General features: G+C 29.8%; 2 protein-coding genes across 3 annotated transcripts; one reads left to right on the top strand and one right to left on the bottom strand.

The window, feature by feature from the left end:
• The first annotated feature begins 202 nt into the window (after window positions 1-202).
• On the top strand, window positions 203-12,094 carry LOC106063209 (intraflagellar transport protein 57 homolog). 2 transcript variants are annotated; one of them, XM_056004625.1, is made up of 11 exons: window positions 203-377; window positions 2,081-2,248; window positions 4,399-4,507; window positions 4,925-4,978; window positions 5,466-5,584; window positions 7,346-7,442; window positions 7,561-7,638; window positions 8,580-8,702; window positions 9,441-9,707; window positions 10,317-10,383; window positions 11,292-12,094. In XM_056004625.1, the coding sequence occupies exons 2-11, from the start codon at window positions 2,085-2,087 to the stop codon at window positions 11,465-11,467; spliced, it is 1,254 nt and encodes a 417-aa protein (XP_055860600.1). In that variant the 5' UTR covers window positions 203-377; window positions 2,081-2,084; the 3' UTR covers window positions 11,468-12,094. The 2 variants fall into 2 exon arrangements, with proteins under 2 accessions (XP_055860600.1, XP_055860601.1); XM_056004626.1 differs by having other exon boundaries at window positions 8,583-8,702.
• Window positions 12,095-12,837: 743 nt separating this feature from the next.
• Window positions 12,838-18,960, bottom strand: LOC106070831 (alternative oxidase, mitochondrial-like). Its single transcript, XM_056004627.1, has 10 exons — window positions 18,480-18,960; window positions 18,001-18,104; window positions 17,469-17,570; window positions 16,636-16,699; window positions 16,442-16,533; window positions 15,610-15,728; window positions 15,431-15,523; window positions 15,189-15,301; window positions 14,261-14,338; window positions 12,838-13,601 (listed from the first exon to the last, which is right to left on the bottom strand). The coding sequence occupies exons 1-10, from the start codon at window positions 18,768-18,770 to the stop codon at window positions 13,476-13,478; spliced, it is 1,182 nt and encodes a 393-aa protein (XP_055860602.1). The 5' UTR covers window positions 18,771-18,960; the 3' UTR covers window positions 12,838-13,475.

The following is an 18,960-nucleotide window of genomic DNA, read 5'->3' on the forward strand; positions in this document are numbered from 1 at the left end:
TATGAATTATATTTTCTTTTATATTTACTATTAATATCATTCGGAAAACTTAAAACGGTAGCTAAAGTTTACATTTAAATAAGTGGTTTTGTTTATTTAATAATATTCTTAAGAAATTAAAAAGAAAAAGAATATAGTAATAGTAACTCCCTAAACGGATATCAGCTTTACACATGCGCATTAGTAGCATTCCTATTTTCAATTGGTTTCTACAAATACAAACAAACCTGATAGAATCGCCCCGTTTCTAGACTAGCTAGATCAATCAAGAGATTAGACTACACTAGATCTAGATCTATTCTACTACATATAAAATAGAATATTTTTTATACTTATAGATCTATCTACACAGTAGTTTAGATCTAATTATTTGTATTGTAAGTGTAGCTGTAATTTAATTTACACTAGAGTCAGACTAGTCACTTAAGTCACTAGTCAGAGTGAAATTGTAGAATGTAGACTTAATTAAGACTAGAATCATAAGAATCAAGACTATTACTACTATTAGTATTGAGTATGCTAGATTCTAAGACACAATAATTTTATTCTAGAATCTAGATAACAATTGAAATAATTTTTAGATTAATATCTATATTAGACATGATTATCATTTCATTATCACTATATTATAATTCAGTATATTCTAGAATCTAGATATATTAATATATTATAGGTCTATAATTATTTTCTATACCATCTATATAGAATAAATGATATATCTAGAGAAACTACTTATTAATACTATCTTAGGTCTACAGTCTAAATGAAAGCTTACATTTATTTTTAATATTTCTTATTGTGTCAATCTACAGCCAAAACTATATGACTATACTCTACTAGATCTAAATCTATATTGCAAAGGGTTGGCCTCAAATGAAATAGAAAAATATTTAAAAAAAAAAAAAAACACTGAAAAGATACATTTTAATTAAAACTCCTTCTTCCCTAGTAGTGCTATTAGAGCATGGAATGGGTTGCCTGAGTCAGCCAGGAAAACCATTGACTTGGCAGAGTATAAATCATTGATTAACATGCATGATGCCTAGCTGTAGGATGTAATCATCTTCTTTTTTGAAGTAACATCTTTATGTTATAAGATTATAATATACACTTAAACAATAACATTTGGCACTTGTACAAGTTAACCAATGTTTCTCTAAAAAATATTTTGAGTCCTGTGCGAGGCCCCCCCACCAATTGGAGTTTCTAAGGAGCTGCCTCATTTGCCTATACCTAAGACCAGCCCTGTTTATATGACAGCATAATATATATAGATTTATGATAATTAAGACTAAGACTGCTTTATTGATCTTAATGGAAATTATTTCTGATCTACATCTAAATTCTATAACTTGCAGTGAAAACTGTAATTTTGAACTCTTTGAGTGCACCCAACTCTAGTGGGTACCATACGTCTGACATGTTGGGGAAATAAAGATAGTAGATCATTGTGCTGTTAACTATCAAGCACAGTAATAGAAATGCTATACATTATATGCCCACATAAATTGCAACCTTTGAAATGGGTCCCTTTTTTGTAGTAGGGGGTTCTTTTTAAATTATTGTGGTATCGATTCCCAAGGTAATGAAACAGCTTCAGATTCATTAGAGATTAGCACTTTTGAGTTTTAAGTAAAGCTGATTTAGCCCCAATATTTAATTTCATTCTAACTTAATGTAGAATAACATCTATTTTCAACCATTACTATTTATTGTGAAGTCAGTGCTGATCTCATTGGTGTAGTAATTTAAATTCTAAAATATAATATGTATTGCAAACAGAAAAAAAACAACAACAAAATGTCTCATGGTCCCAAATTAGATCTTGCAATATAACTTTCTTCACTTATTAAAAATCCTAAGAGAAATTTGAGATTATCATGCATTATAGATTATTTATTGAATTACTTTTATGAGAAACATAAACAAAAGCAGTATAACTTCAAATAATAGACTCTCAAAGAGCTGTATATTCATGTATATTTTCGGCAAATGGAAGATTAGTACATATTTAAATATATATCATTTATACCGTGCTTGTGATCTTATAAAAAAACAAACTTTGAACTTTTATTCACAGAGTCATGTCTGAAGACAAGAGAAGAGGAGGTGGGGATGAAGTGGAAGATGGAGGTCCAGGTCTCATTTACATGCCCTTTGTCATAATGGAGGAACTGCTGGACAAACTGCGGTTGCTTGAATATGAAAAAGAGTTCTCTAAGAAAATGAATCTCAAGCCAGTAAACAGGTGGGTTTCTTTCTTTCTTTTTTTTTTTTTTGAAAAAGAAAGATACTGTAAGAGTTGCATTTGGCATTTAAGGTATTTAACAACACAACATGAAACATACAATATAATCTAAACAATGGCAGTCCTTTTGTTTTTCTTTCCTATTAAAAAATAAATGGATGATGGGATTAACACACAGTTGTTTCAAGCTATTAATAGTCTGGATAGAAAAATATAAATAGAAATCTTACATTAATTGTCCTATTATAAATATAGAACTTGTCCTTTGAATATGAATTAAAATATGCCCTTTTCAAAACAAGGTACACATAAATAAATTGCTTGATTTTTTTTTCTTTTTCCAGACCTGCCTACCGTTACGCAAAATGCTTATTCGTTACGCAAAATCTCACAAAAATGACTGTCAGTACGCAAATACGCATTGAACCCGTCGCGTTACGCATTTCGTATGCTTTGTTTTTTTTTTCTCTCTTGACTAGCTTACGAGCGGTCACGGAGGTCACGCTAAGCCGTCCTGTTGGGGGGGGGGGGCAGAAGAGGTGGGGGAACACATTGTGTCCAGATCTATACGTTGATTGGTTCTTAAAAGCAATTAGGTTTAGTCTAGAAATGAAGAACGCGAGAGTGAGGGAGTGGCGGGTTGGTACCAGGATAGTACCGTCTATTAGCTGATACACCAACGTGACTTTTATTTTTTTTGTAAGTTCATTATAGTAGAAATTAATTATGATGAATCCCTGATTCCCGTATTCATTTGTATAGAAAAAAATATCGAAGTGCTATCGATTCGAAACACATTGAGTGACATTGTAGATATCTAGTCTAGATCAAGATCTGGATTCTAGATCTAGAATCTAGATAACTTGTTATACAGGAGTAGATCTAGAGTCTAGCTAGTCATTACGTTATGTCATGATTCTCTACATTACTCTACAATCTAGATCCAATTTAGTTGTAGTATGATTTAAATTGACTAGATCTAGATCGATAACATCTACTAAACCATCTAGTCTAGATCTAGATTAGATTCTTAGTCTTAGTATAGAATAGATCAAGGATGAAGGTAGGCCTACGAAAGTTTGGAGTAGACCTACATTTGTAGCGGATCCACGGCATCGGTAATACTCTTGAGCCCAGATCTTGAATAGATTATATTCATTATATAGATTATAGACATAGATCCAGATCTAGTCTAGATATCATCTCTATTGTCGTATTGATTTAGATTGTAGATATAGATCTAATCATGACATCTAGATCCAATATTATATATACACACACACACTCACATATATATATATATATGACAAAATAGTGGATCGCGTAAGTCACAGTAAGTGTTATGCATTCAGGTGCCAAAATACGCATTTTGACCATCAGCGTTACGCATTTGGACTTTTTTTGGTAGGCAGGTCTGTTTTTCGTAAAAAAAAGTTTCCATATTAGTGTTGATTAAGTCATTTGTTTTCTTTATTTTTTCATCTTTCCAAGGATAATAATCTTGTGTTTAATTGTAACTAATTATAAATAAGTTATCTTGTACCACTCTTGCTCTCTATTCCAAGTTAAAAACATAAATGAAAAATGTTGCTGTTTTTACAAAGCTTATATCTACTCACTCTGTCTGTATGGTAAAAATTTTCTACACGTTATTTCTAACACCCTATCTCAGAAATTTTGCACAATTATTTCATTTACCTGACAACACAAGAATCAACAAAAAAAATTAACCAATTAGTTTATTATCTATTGGAAATAAATTATTTTGTTTGGTATCTTGAACAGGGGAAAGAAATTGTACTGATAGATGTGGTGGTATAAGTAGAATTAGTCCCCTTGAGGACTCGAGCCCTGAGTGAACCTTTTTTTTTTTTTTTTTTGCATTTAAAAAATGATTATTTAAACATTCACCAAGGTACCCCCTTCCTCCCTCACCCTGTCACAACTGGTCCAGACATATGATAGGATCATAGCGCTTTGAGAAAGCTAAAAGCTAAACAAAAACAATTGGTGAAAATATTTTTAATCAACACAGATTTATTATGTCTAGGTCACTCATACATATAATTACATGACTAATCCAAACTATTTGATACAATTACACTTTGTTTTTGTTTTTTAAGTATTTGTTATGTTTTTTTCTCATCCAGACATTACTTTGCAATACAAACTAATCCTGGAGAACAGTTTTACATGTTTACATCATTAGCAGCATGGTTATTAAATAAAGCAGGACGGCCGTTTGATCAACCGCAAGAGGTTTGTTTAAATAGCTTTAAACCTCTAAAGTTCTGATTCAAATGTAATTGAAGACACCATGAAGCAACTTATAATGCAAAATATAAAACTTCAACATTTTGTGTTAAATTTAAAAACAAAAAGTGTTGTTTTGAAAAAATTATAGGTATGAAAAAAAAGAAATTTGTTTGATATATTTTTATTGCATTAATATAGATTTTTTTAAAATTCATACATTTTAAAAATAATTACTTAGAAATTTACATGTTCACTGCAACCATTTCAAAAACAAATGTATAGGAATATTTGTGGTGCTCTGAGATTTTTTCTTTTTATAGAATAGTAATATTAATATGATGTTTTTAAATGTTATATATACTTTTTATATATATATATACTGTCACCTATGTTTTTTTATAACTCATCTGAACTCTCTAGTATGATGATCCTAATGCCACAATATCAAGTATTCTTGATGAAGTCAGAAAATGTGTGAGTTTTTTTTTTTCTTGTTTGATACTTAATTAATTACATATGGGTTTTTTTATGTTAGACTTATTAGAGTACACTATTGTAGAGTCAAAAAAAATAAGTGTGTTTTAATATTCATCATTCTTATTTATTATATGTTTTGGAAAATAAATGATAACGCTTACAAATAAACAAATACCTTTTTCTTGTACACATATGCCCAGTGGAGTTTTGATGATTTCCAACTTTCAATTGTATATCAAACATTATAATATTTCATAGCAATGATTTTTATAAATGTATTTTTATAATATTCCATTTCTTAAGTAGTCTTAATGAAATTTTGATTTATGAGGGTGTACATGAACAGCATTTTAAAAGAAAAAGAGCAATCAAGCTAAATAATATAAATAAAGAGTTTAGCCTCAAGAGTAAATTAACTCCCCACTAATCAACCAAATCAACTAACAGTGAATTTTGACATTTCCAATTGAATGATTCATGACAGGGTCACCCTATTGACTTTCCTCCATCCAAGTTAAAACCAGGCTGGGGAGAACATTGTATTTATATTCTTGACAGACTGGCAGACGAGGCACTCAAAAGTATTGGATTTTCATGGAAACGGTAAGCTTAGGTTTTTCTGCCCTTTATGTCAACATTTTCTTTCTTAAAAACATTTCATAATATATTTATAGATGTGAAAGTTTCCATGCATCTGTCTGTGTATTTTCAAACTTTGACCTCCTGCAGGGGCAGACTATTAAGTTTTGAATGTTAATGTTCTTTATTAATTTCTTTCAGCAGATCTAAATATTTCTACATCTAGACTAAAATCTAGATAAATGAGTTTGAAGAGTATTCAAGAATAGAATCTTGAATTAAAGATATTTAGAAACAACTATAGGAAAAATTCCAACAAAATAGATCTAGATTTAATAACATACAAAAAAAATCTTGAACAATCTCAATATCCAATGCTTTACAGCCCAATGCCCTAGATTCAACTGCCATGCAAGCAAGAAAGATAATGTATCACTCAAGGAAGTTTTAATATCCAGTTTTATTTCTGAACATTCTCTGTCAATAATACTTGCTCTCCACCTTGTAGCTCTTCCTTAAGAACTCAGCAGAGATTTAAACACTTTCTCACAGTTGCTTTCATTAATGTACAGTTTAATAACAAAATGTCAAATCTGATTTGTTTCCAAAACACTGAACTTTGTGAAGATGTTACTGCAGCACCAAATAAGGTGTCTTGTTTGGTCTGCCTCGATCTTGGTATAAAGCTAAATGTCAAGTGCATGCATAAAGAAAAAATAACCATCAAAGTTCTCCCATCTAAATGTATACACAATATTGCCTGTTTTGTGTGTTTGGTCAAAGTAAAGCTCAATGCAATCTGTACTTTGTAGCATTGAATTGAAATTTTAATTCTATGCGTTTAAAAAATATTCCTTATTTGAGACACCATGGCAAACTGGTTCACAGAAATAGAAATACTTGGATACATTTATCTTCTGATTTGAAGGAACATCTGTAACTTATAAGTTGATATAGAAAATTTAATTTTTATTTTCAAAGCCTGTCCCTTAAGTTTTGAAAGGGATTCAAACTCAAGCCTCGTATGTATCAAAGCTATCTGCACCACACAGCCATCCATCCCACTGTATTTTCTTATCTGTGCCTTTAAGTTGACCAGGTCTGCCTCCATTTCATGTTTAAATCAAAGTTTTAGGATGTGTGTAGGATGGATTTCTTTATCTTGTTTTTTTATAGTTAAATTGTGGTGGACATTGTGTTTTTCTTTTAGCTGTAAACCCTTTTGTAAAGCTGGGCTATACTTGAATTTAAAAATAAAATTGTGTATAATCTGATTTTTGTGGCATTCTACATCTTTAGAGCTATCTCTTCTCTTTACAATTTCTTGTGACTGAAGTGGCCAATCCTTGATACACAACTGCAGTCACGTGTTGGGCATCTGTAATCACCATTGCCATTGTATTTTCACCCTACTTTCTACTTCTGGTGTGTATACCAGCAGCAATCCAGGTCCCTTCCTTTATGCCAAACTGATTGAAAGCATTCTTTATAAAAATTTTAAAAATTCTCAACAAAAAATCTTTGAACAACTTTCTTGAAAATATTCATGATTTTAGTATATAATATTGCAATCATAGTGTCATGACAATTTTAGGGGTTGAACATTTTTTTATATCAAGATTATCTCATGGGTGTAAGTCTTCTCAACATTTTCTTTAGTTCTCTTATGAACTAATTTGTTAGCATTTTCAGTTTTTAAAAAAGTTAGTGTATTTAATTCTTTAACTTTTAAAACCAGCAGAAATCTTGTCATTGGTTATTTTTTTGATTGTTCATTTTTTGCAGGCCACAGTACCCTGAAGAAGAAATGGATGAGGAAAATATTGTTGAGGATGATTCAGAACTAACATTGAATGAAATTGAGAAATCTATGGCATTGGCGGTATGATTTACTCTTTTGTAATTTTGTTTAAGAAGCTGTTTGTATCTATCAACAAATGTATTAAATATCTTTCTGGTAGAACCTTAACATCTCATAGTTATATTTACTTGTTCTCTAGCACTCTGATGTGGAAGAAGCTGATGATGATGAGCCTATATTAGATTTGGAGGGAATGAAAAGACTAAATCAGAACAAAGTGAGTAGAGCTTCATTGTCAGTGTACCAAATATAATTTACATAACTATATTAAACTCTATCACTTAACTAAAGTGAACTCTCTACATCTCTACATAAATGTATTTAACTCTATTACTATACTATATTGATATTGTGACCCAAGACATGATATTACATATGTAAATAATTTGATGAAAAATTTTTATGTTTATCTTACAAAAAAAAAAATAAGATTGATTTATTAACAACAACTAAAGTAATTTAGTGCTTTAAAAAAATACACCAAAAACACTTAACAAAAAATGTGAAATAATTTTTTCTTTATTAAACATATAAATTGAAGAAGTAAACTATGATTTGTTAAAACTAAACTGAGATTCAGTTTATTATCTTTTTACATTGATGTTTTAATTGTTCCCAAAATGCTATATTAATGGAAACTCATAAGCAAATAAACTTATCTTCAAATAAAAAAATCAAATCTTAATAAAATAAAATATATTTTTATTAAACCAGAAACCAGTCTTTCAAAGTATCAAAAAAAAAAAGTTTTTTTGTCCTTTTTGACATTTTATAGAGTATAATAAATATGAAAATAATCAGGTAGCACTTTTTATTAAATAAATGAGTATTTCATACTAACCATTTTTTTTCCTTAAATATTTAAATATTAGTGAACTTTTGTATCTCATTCATAAGATTTTTTAACGGAAATTTTCATTATAAATTTTTTATTATAACAGTACGATTAAAAGTACCATTGAATAAAATATGTATGCTTAAAAAAAAATGGGAGCAAAGTAAACAAATAAGCATAAAAAGTAGTGAAGAATTATTTCAGTGTTTACATTTTTTTTTAAGTTATTTTTCTAAATCAAATATAAAGAAAGTTTAAAGTTCTCATGTCAACCTGTTGTTTGTTTTGAAACTTATTCCTTGCCTCCTTTCTACATCGATCAGCAGACTTTTGAATCTAGCAAGCCTGAGGAGATTTTGGAGTCCACAACAGATGCAGCAGACTGGAAACTAGAAGTAGAAAGAGTGATGCCACAACTTAGGGTCACTATCAGAACAGATAATAAAGTAGGTGACCTATAGACAATTAATCCAAAAGCTCTTGGTGTGGTAGAATGCCATTTTTATAGGAGATATAACAACTTAAAAAAAAAAAATTGTACTCTTTGACTCTTGTAGTGAAATATTTCAATGTTGTGTTTTTAAATCAATACTTAACATAAATATTTACATTGAAAAATAACCTCCTCTTTTGTGGTCAAAGGTGAGTACAATGACATTTCTTAATAACTCAAAGATGTTTGTCAAATCTGATCTGTGCTTTGAACAACTGATTATATACATACACTGAAAAGTAATATTTATCTTTATTATAAAAAGAATAGCAAGGAAATTTGAAAAAAAAAAAGTTTGTTTCTTGTTCCTTGCAACAGTGTGGGTATAAGGCATCAGTGTTGACTAAGTAGTGCTGATATTCAGCATTATGCCCAAGCACAATAAGTCTTTTAACAGATGGACATTTATCAATTACAATGTGAGTATACACATGACACTCAAATTTTGAGGTTAATACTTATCTTCTGTATGTAACAAGAAAGAGATAGACTTTTTTGAGTGCATATTGATGGCTGCCTGGTCATGTGGTGTGACGGTTAGATTTTCGTCTTGATGGTCCCTGGTTCAAACCCTGTCTGCCGCCATCCACCACAATCCTACTGAAGGTTTGGGATAGGTTGTGTTAATCTCTAATTCTAAAGGAACATTTGAAACTTGTAAAATGAAACTGAAAATTTTTTTTTCCTCTAGGATTGGCGTGTCCACTTGGAACAAATGCACCAACACCATGACGGAATAAAGACTTCCTTAAATGAGAGCAAAGTTCATCTCGACAAATTGCAAGATGAGATATCAAGGACGCTAGAAAAAATTGCCAGCCGAGAAAAATACATCAACTCCCAGCTAGAGCATCTTCTAGTAACCTTCCGACAGGCACAAGATGTTTTAGCGGAGACTAAAGAAAAGTACAGGCAGGCTAGTGGTGGTGTGACGGAGAGGTCAAGGCTGTTAGCTGAGGTAAAAATGTGAATAATATTTATAACTTTGTAATGCTAAGCTTCACTAATCTTTTCAATGGCTTTACTTAATTTAAGTTAGTGCTCTTCTCTTTATATCTTCACTTTTTTCTTATTTGTATTTATCTCATTTCATTTCTCTTTTCTTCACTTTATCTTACTTCTATTTACTTCTTTACTCCAATAAATTTTACTTCACTACACTTTCTTTTCCCTTCTGACAGTAATGTAAGACACCTTTTTTTTTAATCAATTTTTGTTTTAAAATGATGTTAAATGTTATGACCAATGTATAACTCTATCAGAACTTTCCTTGATCAGCATAAACAACTTTTTCGTGTAGTTTGTTTGAACATTAAGTCATATGGATTGTATAAATCTATGAATATGTTAACTCTTTTTAATTTATAATCTTAATAATGACTCTCCAAATTTTCATTGTGTTTATTTCTGAAAAGATGAACTAAAACAATATAATGTATTGCACTTTTGAATTTAGCAATGTTTTTTTTTTTATTTTAAACTTCTGATCATTTGTAGTTTGGAAGGCTTAGTGCTGTAATTGATATAGCATTCTGTATTAATGAGATAATGTCTCTTTGACCCACAGATTACAGAAGAATTAGAGAAAATTAAACAAGAAATGGATGAAAGGGGGAGCAGTATGACAGACGGAGGTAAATTCTTTTTCTTTATAAATTTATTTACAGTATTTCTAAGTTTAATAGATCACACATTTTCTTTTTCTAATTACTAGCTTCTAACCTTTGGCCATGTTTGATATTTTGTTCCACATCTCAATAATATGATCAAGTATTTTAAGTCATGGACTTGAATAAAATATAAAGATTTTGGTGTATGAAAAAAGAGGGCAATAAATTGAACATAATAGGTTAACCTCTTTTGCCAGAAATTTATGGTATTGAATGAAATTGAATTAAATTGATCCGTTGCTAAATTTTGTCCATTTTTACATACCCTTCACATAAAAAATAGTTTTGTCTGTATGCACATTTTAAAACAATACCTCAACTGCCTCATTATTGAACAATGTTTGTTCATTGAGAATCATGCAGTTCCAAGTGTCTGTACCATTATTAATAATGGAGCATAGTTAGGTATATCCCTAAGTACCCCTGTTTTATCAACTATTAAACAGATTTTTGTCTTATTATCTAAATTCATTTTGAACAGCAATTATACCTGACAAGAAAATATCCCAAATATATTTCGATACATGCCTTGATATCAATGCAAGGCAGGTTTATATGGTGAAGTTTTATTGCAAAATTGTTTGCTGCAAAGTTTTTCATGTGTCAATGAATGTATACATTTCAAATGTCATTAATCACTTTTTTTTTTAATGTGCCTGGAGATTTCATCATTGTGTATGCATTAAGGATAAGTTCTGCAATATTGTACTCAATTTTTGGGTTATCAGGAAGCAATAAGATTGTATGCATCGAGAAATTAGCTTTATTTTGTAGCATTTATTTATGGGACATTGACGAGTATATATATATATATTATTATTTTTATTACATTATATATGTTTGCTTATACTATTCTGTATCCTTTCCAAAAGCACCACTGGTCAAGATCAAACAGGCCATTCAAGCACTCAAGAAAGAAAACACACAGATGGACATCAGGGTTGGTGTGGTAGAGCATATATTGTTGCAGGCAAAGTTAAAAGACAAAACATTGGTCAATAAACAGGTCCATTCCACCAGCGCTGGCAATGACGGTTTCATCATTTAAATAATACTTTTGATTCATTTATTGTTGTCACACTATGCATAAATAATGAAAAAAATGAATTAGAAGCATTATGCCTACATCATCTTTGGAAAGGTTGGTCAAAACTTGATTAGTGCCTCAGTTTATTCAAGATGTTATCAAATATCTATGTGAAATTGAATTTCTCTAACCCTCTACTTGTTAGTTATTATAATTGGCTACTCATTTTATTGTTTTTAGATGGAATACTGTTAAAAATTAATAGGATAGAAAATCTCTATTCAGGAATAAAGATACAATAATCACTACTAATTATAAATGAGGGGTTTTCATTAATGCATAATGCAATTTCAAATCTTTTCCCAAGTCCTTATTTTAGGTTAAAGATAACTAATGACTACAATTAAAGGATCTTGTTTCATGCCTTGAAGTATCTTTAAAATAGAACTTTGAGTAAATGCAAGCAATATGTTGACTGGTGTCTTGTATCTATTTTTTAGTTTATTCAGCCATTGCATAATAGATAGCTGTACAAGGGCACTTACGGTTTTGAAAAATGTACACAAATATTTAATTGATGCTTTATTTTTTAACTCTGGTCCTAGCAACTGTGATATAATTTCATTAAATCAAATACATACAACTTGACTGGGCCTTGTCTTAATTTTTTGGTATGTCTGAAATTATCATTTTTTTTAATTGGCCGATTTTGTTTGTTACTTGTAATAAATTATATCTGGGTATAGATTTAAGTTAGTCCTTGTGTTTAGTAGCACCTGGTCTTGCATCCAAGACTAACCTAAGTGAAAAAAAAATTTAATGTTGCTTTACAAGGTAATAAAAAAGCCGATATGAAAAGGGAGCTAAGATAGTTTTAGTTAAAACAACAGGTCATTTTTTTTAACCTAAAAGTTGTACAAATCTATTTATGAAATGGGGGAGTCGAAGGAAAACTACAAATCACTTTTTTACCCATTTACAAAGATTATTGAAATTGTATCTTGTAAGACTTGATGTGGCAATCCAAAGAGTTATTTGCTTCAATTGTATAGAAAGTTAAGGGGGGAAAAAAAATAGATATTTAAAAACAAAGACGAAAGTCACATTTTGAAATGTATCATAGTTGACGTTTATTTTTTCTACCTCAAAATAAAAACTAAAAAAATTGTAGGAAAGTTGTAAATGTCAATAAAATGTCAATAAAACTCTACAATACATACATCTAATTTATACAAGTGATATGCATTTAAAATACACAGATAACACATATACATGGACTACATAGCCCTGTCATTTTCAAAATAATACAAGTCAAATGAAAGACAAGGTTCCACCATTACAAAAAAAAATATTTTTTTTTTTAAGTGAAAGACCATGAGAAATTTTGTTTATTATATTTCATGTATGGTCAAGAGGAGTTATGTAACATACCAGAGTATGTTTACATTTAAGAGAGTTGGTCTTGGACTCAAGTGATTTCAAAATGCTAATTTTTAAAAGCCAAAAAAGAAAGATGAATTACATGTTCCTGCAAATATGGTGTCATTTCTTTGAGAAACAGTGGAGTGAAAGCAATGCAACAAGAAAAAGGTCTTATGCTTCAATCCTACTCTAGCCTAGTAGCAGGCTACATTTTCCATCAGAAACAAAAGCTCACTGTCTGACCTAACTAGATAGGTGGGTTTATTTGCACCATATAACAACAACAAATGGTTAGTGCTGGAAACCAAGTGAGTAAATGACATAAAATATATTTATTTTAAAGTATACTTAGTCAATGTATAACTTAACCAAAAAAAAATAACAACAATATTCATAAGATACAGAAACATACAAAACTATTAATAGTCTTTATGCTATGTTCTTGTGGATTTTGCACATTATTACAATCCAATAGATGATTGAATAAATCCATTTTCATTTCTTTAAGACCATAATTCATATTTAAATGCCTTACTTCTAGAAAAGCAAGTCAAGGAACTACAGGGCTTCATATGGACATAGTTATAGCTTGTAAATAGTATCAAAATTATTGGCCAGGTTTGTAAGGGTTAAACTCATCCTTGCGTAATGAGGCCAGACAATGGTTGACAACTCGATGGTGAGCCTCATCAGCTCTGATGGCTAGTATGACATCTTTCATGGTGGCATCAGGCTGTTTAAAAATATGAAAAAATAGTTTTATTTTAAATTAATGATTTGGTATTAACGTATGCATTTTTATATTTTCATTAAATGAATAGAAAAAAACATTCAAAATTTAATTAGAAAAATTATTTCCAACACTTTTTTTTTTCATAATCCTTTACCTGAGCCATTGTAAACAAGTCTACTACCTTAAAATATCATATTTTTAATTTTTACTTAAGTAAGCAGACTTTTTCTTCATATACACATTTCTTTACGTTGTAATCTTGTAGGTTACACAGCTTTCTTGTTGAAAAGAATTCCTAACAATTATTTTTTCTTAAAACCCAACAAGGTAAAATGTGCACAAGTTACAGTGAGCTATTCCCTGAACTGTTATATCAAGATTGTAAGATTAATGTCAATACTAGCCAACCATCAAAGCTTTAAACACCATTATGAGCTAGTATGGTTAGGTTAGTTAGTCTCATTTTTTTTTCTCTTAACAGGATGGCTGCCTGGTCGTGCAGTATGCATGCTCTACTTAATTTTGGTCACCTGAATGGACATGGGTTCAGTGGGAAGTTTGGGCTAGGAAGTAAATTTTCTTCAGTTCTGAAGGAACATTTTTTTAACTAAATAATTCTAAAGTAAAACACTTTCTCCTAGAGATAATTTCCAACTTACTTGAAGCTTCCAGTATCTAAGTGCAACATCTGGAGCTGGCTGTGTCTTCCAATGTTTCATATTACCATGTTCTATATCCTTACAGAATAAATCATAAATATGACTTAAGAATTAATTTTTTCTATCAAATAGACAATAACTAGCAATACCTTGTAAATGTAAACAAAATAGACATGTAACTATCAGTAAACGCTGGTATTTCAACTCTGTATTCTCCTAAGCAAATACACCTGATACAGGTCAGGTGTAAGAAAATAAAATTCCTAATCCTAAAAAAAAACCATTTACACTTGGCAGACATTTACAGAGCTTTAAAATATAAATAAATTTGATTATTAATACTTCAGTTAAACATCTAATTTAATTATAAGTGAGTTCGATGTTTAATTGTAATTAAACACACACTTGGCATGAGCAAATGAATTATCCTAGGAGGTTGCTGATAGTAAATCACATCACAAAGTTTAATTATATGAAATAGGGACCAATGTCAACATCGCTATCCTGTGCTAAGTTCATATATAATCAAAACAAGTCTGTGTACCTCAAAGTCCTTAGTTTAAATGTTTTTGGAGCTGTGACTAACCACTTCCCTTTTATTATTTCTGTACTCTATCATGCCAATAATGACTTTCCAGGATATATACTAACTATCTGGAACATTTATGCACTAAATCTATAACAAGTTTCTGTGATATAAATCATGGGCAGACCCTGCTGGTCAGTTATAGACATACATTATATTAAACACACCTAAATTGCTTATCACTAAATCACATAAACTGCTTTTTTAAGCTGTTTTAGGAAACGGTATATGTCCATTATAGGGATATTTCATTTTATATGCAAGTCATTTTGGATGACAATCCTGATTCAGTAAAACATGAATGCTTGTATTATACTGTATCACAGAGAATATAATACTGACCTCTAGACATTTAGAATATGTTTTCACTGCTTCCTCCTCAAGATAGCCCACAAACCTATGACAGAACTTAGGGCTTATGATGTAACTGACACCAAACATTGTGACAAACACACCTGGAAAGATAAGAAATAAAATGTACAAAGAAATATATTTGCAGGTAAGAGATATAAGAAGGTTATCAAAAGAGTGTTTCCATAATGGCTAAAATAATCTTTAAAAATTGTGCTAAGTGCTTTTTATACCCTGAGATCCTATGACACACATTCTGAAGAGAAGAGAAGGTTGTTTCAACTGTAAGGCTGTTAGTAGGTGCATTCTTTCATTCTCTGCTTCTTCTGAAAAAATTAAAAATGAATTTTAGGGATGCATTGAAATGTTACAGATAAAGATTTATTTTACTAAAATTAATATAGACAATTACCAAGTAATGTATGTATCCAGCCCTGGTCTCTCTGCATCCTTCTTAGTGACCTCATATGCCTCATCATGGCAGCTACCATTCCTGGAACTCCAGCAACAGTTTCCAGGAAACAGATTCGACTTTAAAAATAAATTTTAAAAAAATGCATTGAAGTACAGAAAATATTGCATTGAAAATTTTTAATAAATTCAATTGAATAATTTAAAAAAAAATAATTTAAAAACAAAAAAATGGACAGTAAATAGGAATCATATTTAAAGAAACAAAATGTTTAAGGTTATTGAAAAATTGTAATTTGTTGTTTTTTTTTACTAAGAATTGAGTTGAATGAAATTTTATTAAGTTTTTTTTTCTATTTTAGTTTAAATAGTATAAATAATTATGCATAGAGAACAAAAAAGAAAATATCTGTAATTAACAGAAATTTTAACTGTTTTAACATTTAAATTTTAACATTAGTTAATGTGCTATTATTTAAAGTATTCATCTGACATGCACCATAAAATGTAAGATTTTTATTTACTACAAAAAAAACTACTAACTTTTATTATATAATTATACTATACATAATAATTAGACTCATAAAAATGTTTTTCATTAACAAAGTATATTAAATACAAGATAAACACCAGTGCCTTTTTTTTTAAATTACAGTATCTAGTACTTACCTGGGTGTATACTACAATAACTCCTGCACAATACCCTTTCTGTCAATAAATTTCCACATCTTGAACAATGGTTAAAACAAAACTGAATTCTTAGAAACAGAAAAAAAAAGCACTGGTTTACTTAATGCTATACAGCCAAACTATATAATCAAGTATTTATTTACTTAAGCCATTTTCTTTCATTTGTTTGTCCAAATTTAAATCCAGAAAACAAGTCAAAGGCAGAACGAAATAACTGGACTGTCTTATAAGCTAGCTGTAAGGGGAAAGAAAATAGATAGATAAATTTAAAAAACATTTTCATAAATTTGTTTTAATTGTGTCTGTAGCCTAAGATTTCTAGATTAGGCCTACTAACATTATCTGTAAATCCTTCTGGCTTCTTGTGAGTTATTTCCACACTGTGAACTTGTTTTTCAGTCCTGTAAAATTGGAAAACCAATAGGCTATGAATCAGTTTACAAATAGCATAATGTTAAATGTTATGATAGTTCTGAATTCATGTTATATTATTTCAGTGATGCACCAGAATTATCACTAAGATTGATACATACATTTAAGTAATTATTTAAACAGCTCCTAGGGGTCAAGAAAAAAATCTTTGATTTTTTGCCTTTCAAGTCTTACTTGTGCTCTCCATGTTACCTTTATCAAGTGTTATTTCCCTTGCCTATACCACCCCACTAATTAGTTTGTAACAAGGGTCAGTAATCATAGGTAGTTGTCTCCCCGTAATCCTAATATTGTTAGCACTTATAAATATTTAAATAATAAATCCCATTTGTGTTTAGCACTTTTGAATCCCTAAAAATCAGAGTAGCAATTAAGGAACAGGAGAAATATATATTTCATTATGAAGAAAAATACTTTTCACAATGAGTTCTTAAGCTTTGGGAATAAATATTCTAATTAATATTAATAAGAAATGTTTTTAAAATTCCTTTTCAATCACAATGGCCAAACTAACTATCATGAAATAGGTGCAGACTATAACTGAAATATCCAGTATACTTAATGAAAATTACAAGAAAATGGTTAAGAGTTAAAGAGATGCCAGTATTGAAACAGGACTAACAATGTAGGCTACTTCAAAGATTAGCAAAAATATAAGAAGGATGTTACACTTTTCCTTAAAAAAAAATCTTTAAATAACAAGTCTGACAATATTATAAAAAAAGAAATATAGAATACCATATAGGATGAGGTAAAACATATGTGCCAATAGGAGGGTGATTGTTCAGTGCCTCATTTGGATGTGGAACAGATGAGTCAATGTCCTTGTTAGAACTTTGTCTGTAGAAAAATATATACAATAAATTTAAATTCAACAATTTTTAATGAGTATTTTTTTCATAATTGCTGTTACAATTTTAATAAGGAAATACAATCTTCAAAGTTTAATTAATGGCACTTTTGAAAAATTTTTAATTTCCTTTTCTTTTCTATAAATGTCCACAAGGAATATCTAGAAATTTACTACAGTAATTGAAAGTTATGACATTATTTATTTTTATTCAAGTGCTTTTAATTATATTATATTTACTGTCAGATTAAATCTAGTATTTTCATGCTTGTTAACAGGCTAAAGTACAGCACCACTCGACATGTATTACAAATGGGCCAGCCTATAGGCTCCCTAATAACCTCAAAACACAAAACAAGATTTAATTTTACAAATATACATATACTAGAAAATGTGTTAATAGACCAAACATAAAATCACCTGAAATGGGCAAGATCTGATGGATTTGGGATGGTATCAAATTTTCCTTTACGATATTGGTCAACCTCTGTGTTTATTTGATTGGAATCAGCCAGACTTCTTACCTTATAAACAAAAAATGAGAATTAAAGCAAAAACAATGTTGAGATAATATTAATACATAATAATACATATTAACTAAAAATTAAGACGGCTTATTGTAAAAGAAAAAGGGAGACATCGTGTTGATATTTAAATACTGGTAGATAGATGAAACTTAAACATATATGTCTCTATAATCTATATCTTATCTTATTTATATAATAATCTTATATTAGTGTAGGCCTAGATACAGACACTTCAAGGAAGATAATCCTACACATTTTATGTCAGTATTGATGAGTATAGTATCTAGTCTAGATCTAGATTCGAGCTATATAGCCTATGTATTTACACGTAATAAATAAATAATAAAGATATTAGATCTACTATCTACTTACTTGTTGAAGATCTAACTTCTGGCTGTTCCATTGCTTTGAAAAAGATTTTGTAACATTATTATCTTTGTTGTGGTTTAATGAGTTTAATGGTGGGCTTGAACAAGCTTCTGAATAAATGGCATTTTCCCTCTTGTCTATTTTGCTATGAATAAAACAACGGTGATTACAACTGCTACCAATAGCCAAAGAATTGATCTTGGGGTGAATCGTTGGTAAATGATAAAAAGAAAAGTTCCCACTTAGTTTTGTGAGTCTACGGAATGATGAAACTGAGCTTGTAGAACTACCCATTCTGATTTCTTTTTCACACTTTTTGATTCACAAAACAGAAATGATTCAGTGATAATTAAATAAACTTAGCTAGATTTAGATTACTAGAACATTTTTAAAATATGCACGAAATTATTTTTTTTTTCTAGCGCGAATCCAGTAGACCTCTACTAGCGTGTTTTTTTCTCTCTCGAAATAAGCATCAGCTCAG

The sequence above is a fragment of the Biomphalaria glabrata genome, chromosome 11, assembly GCF_947242115.1.
Source record: "Biomphalaria glabrata chromosome 11, xgBioGlab47.1, whole genome shotgun sequence".
NCBI classification, from domain to species: domain Eukaryota; kingdom Metazoa; phylum Mollusca; class Gastropoda; family Planorbidae; genus Biomphalaria; species Biomphalaria glabrata.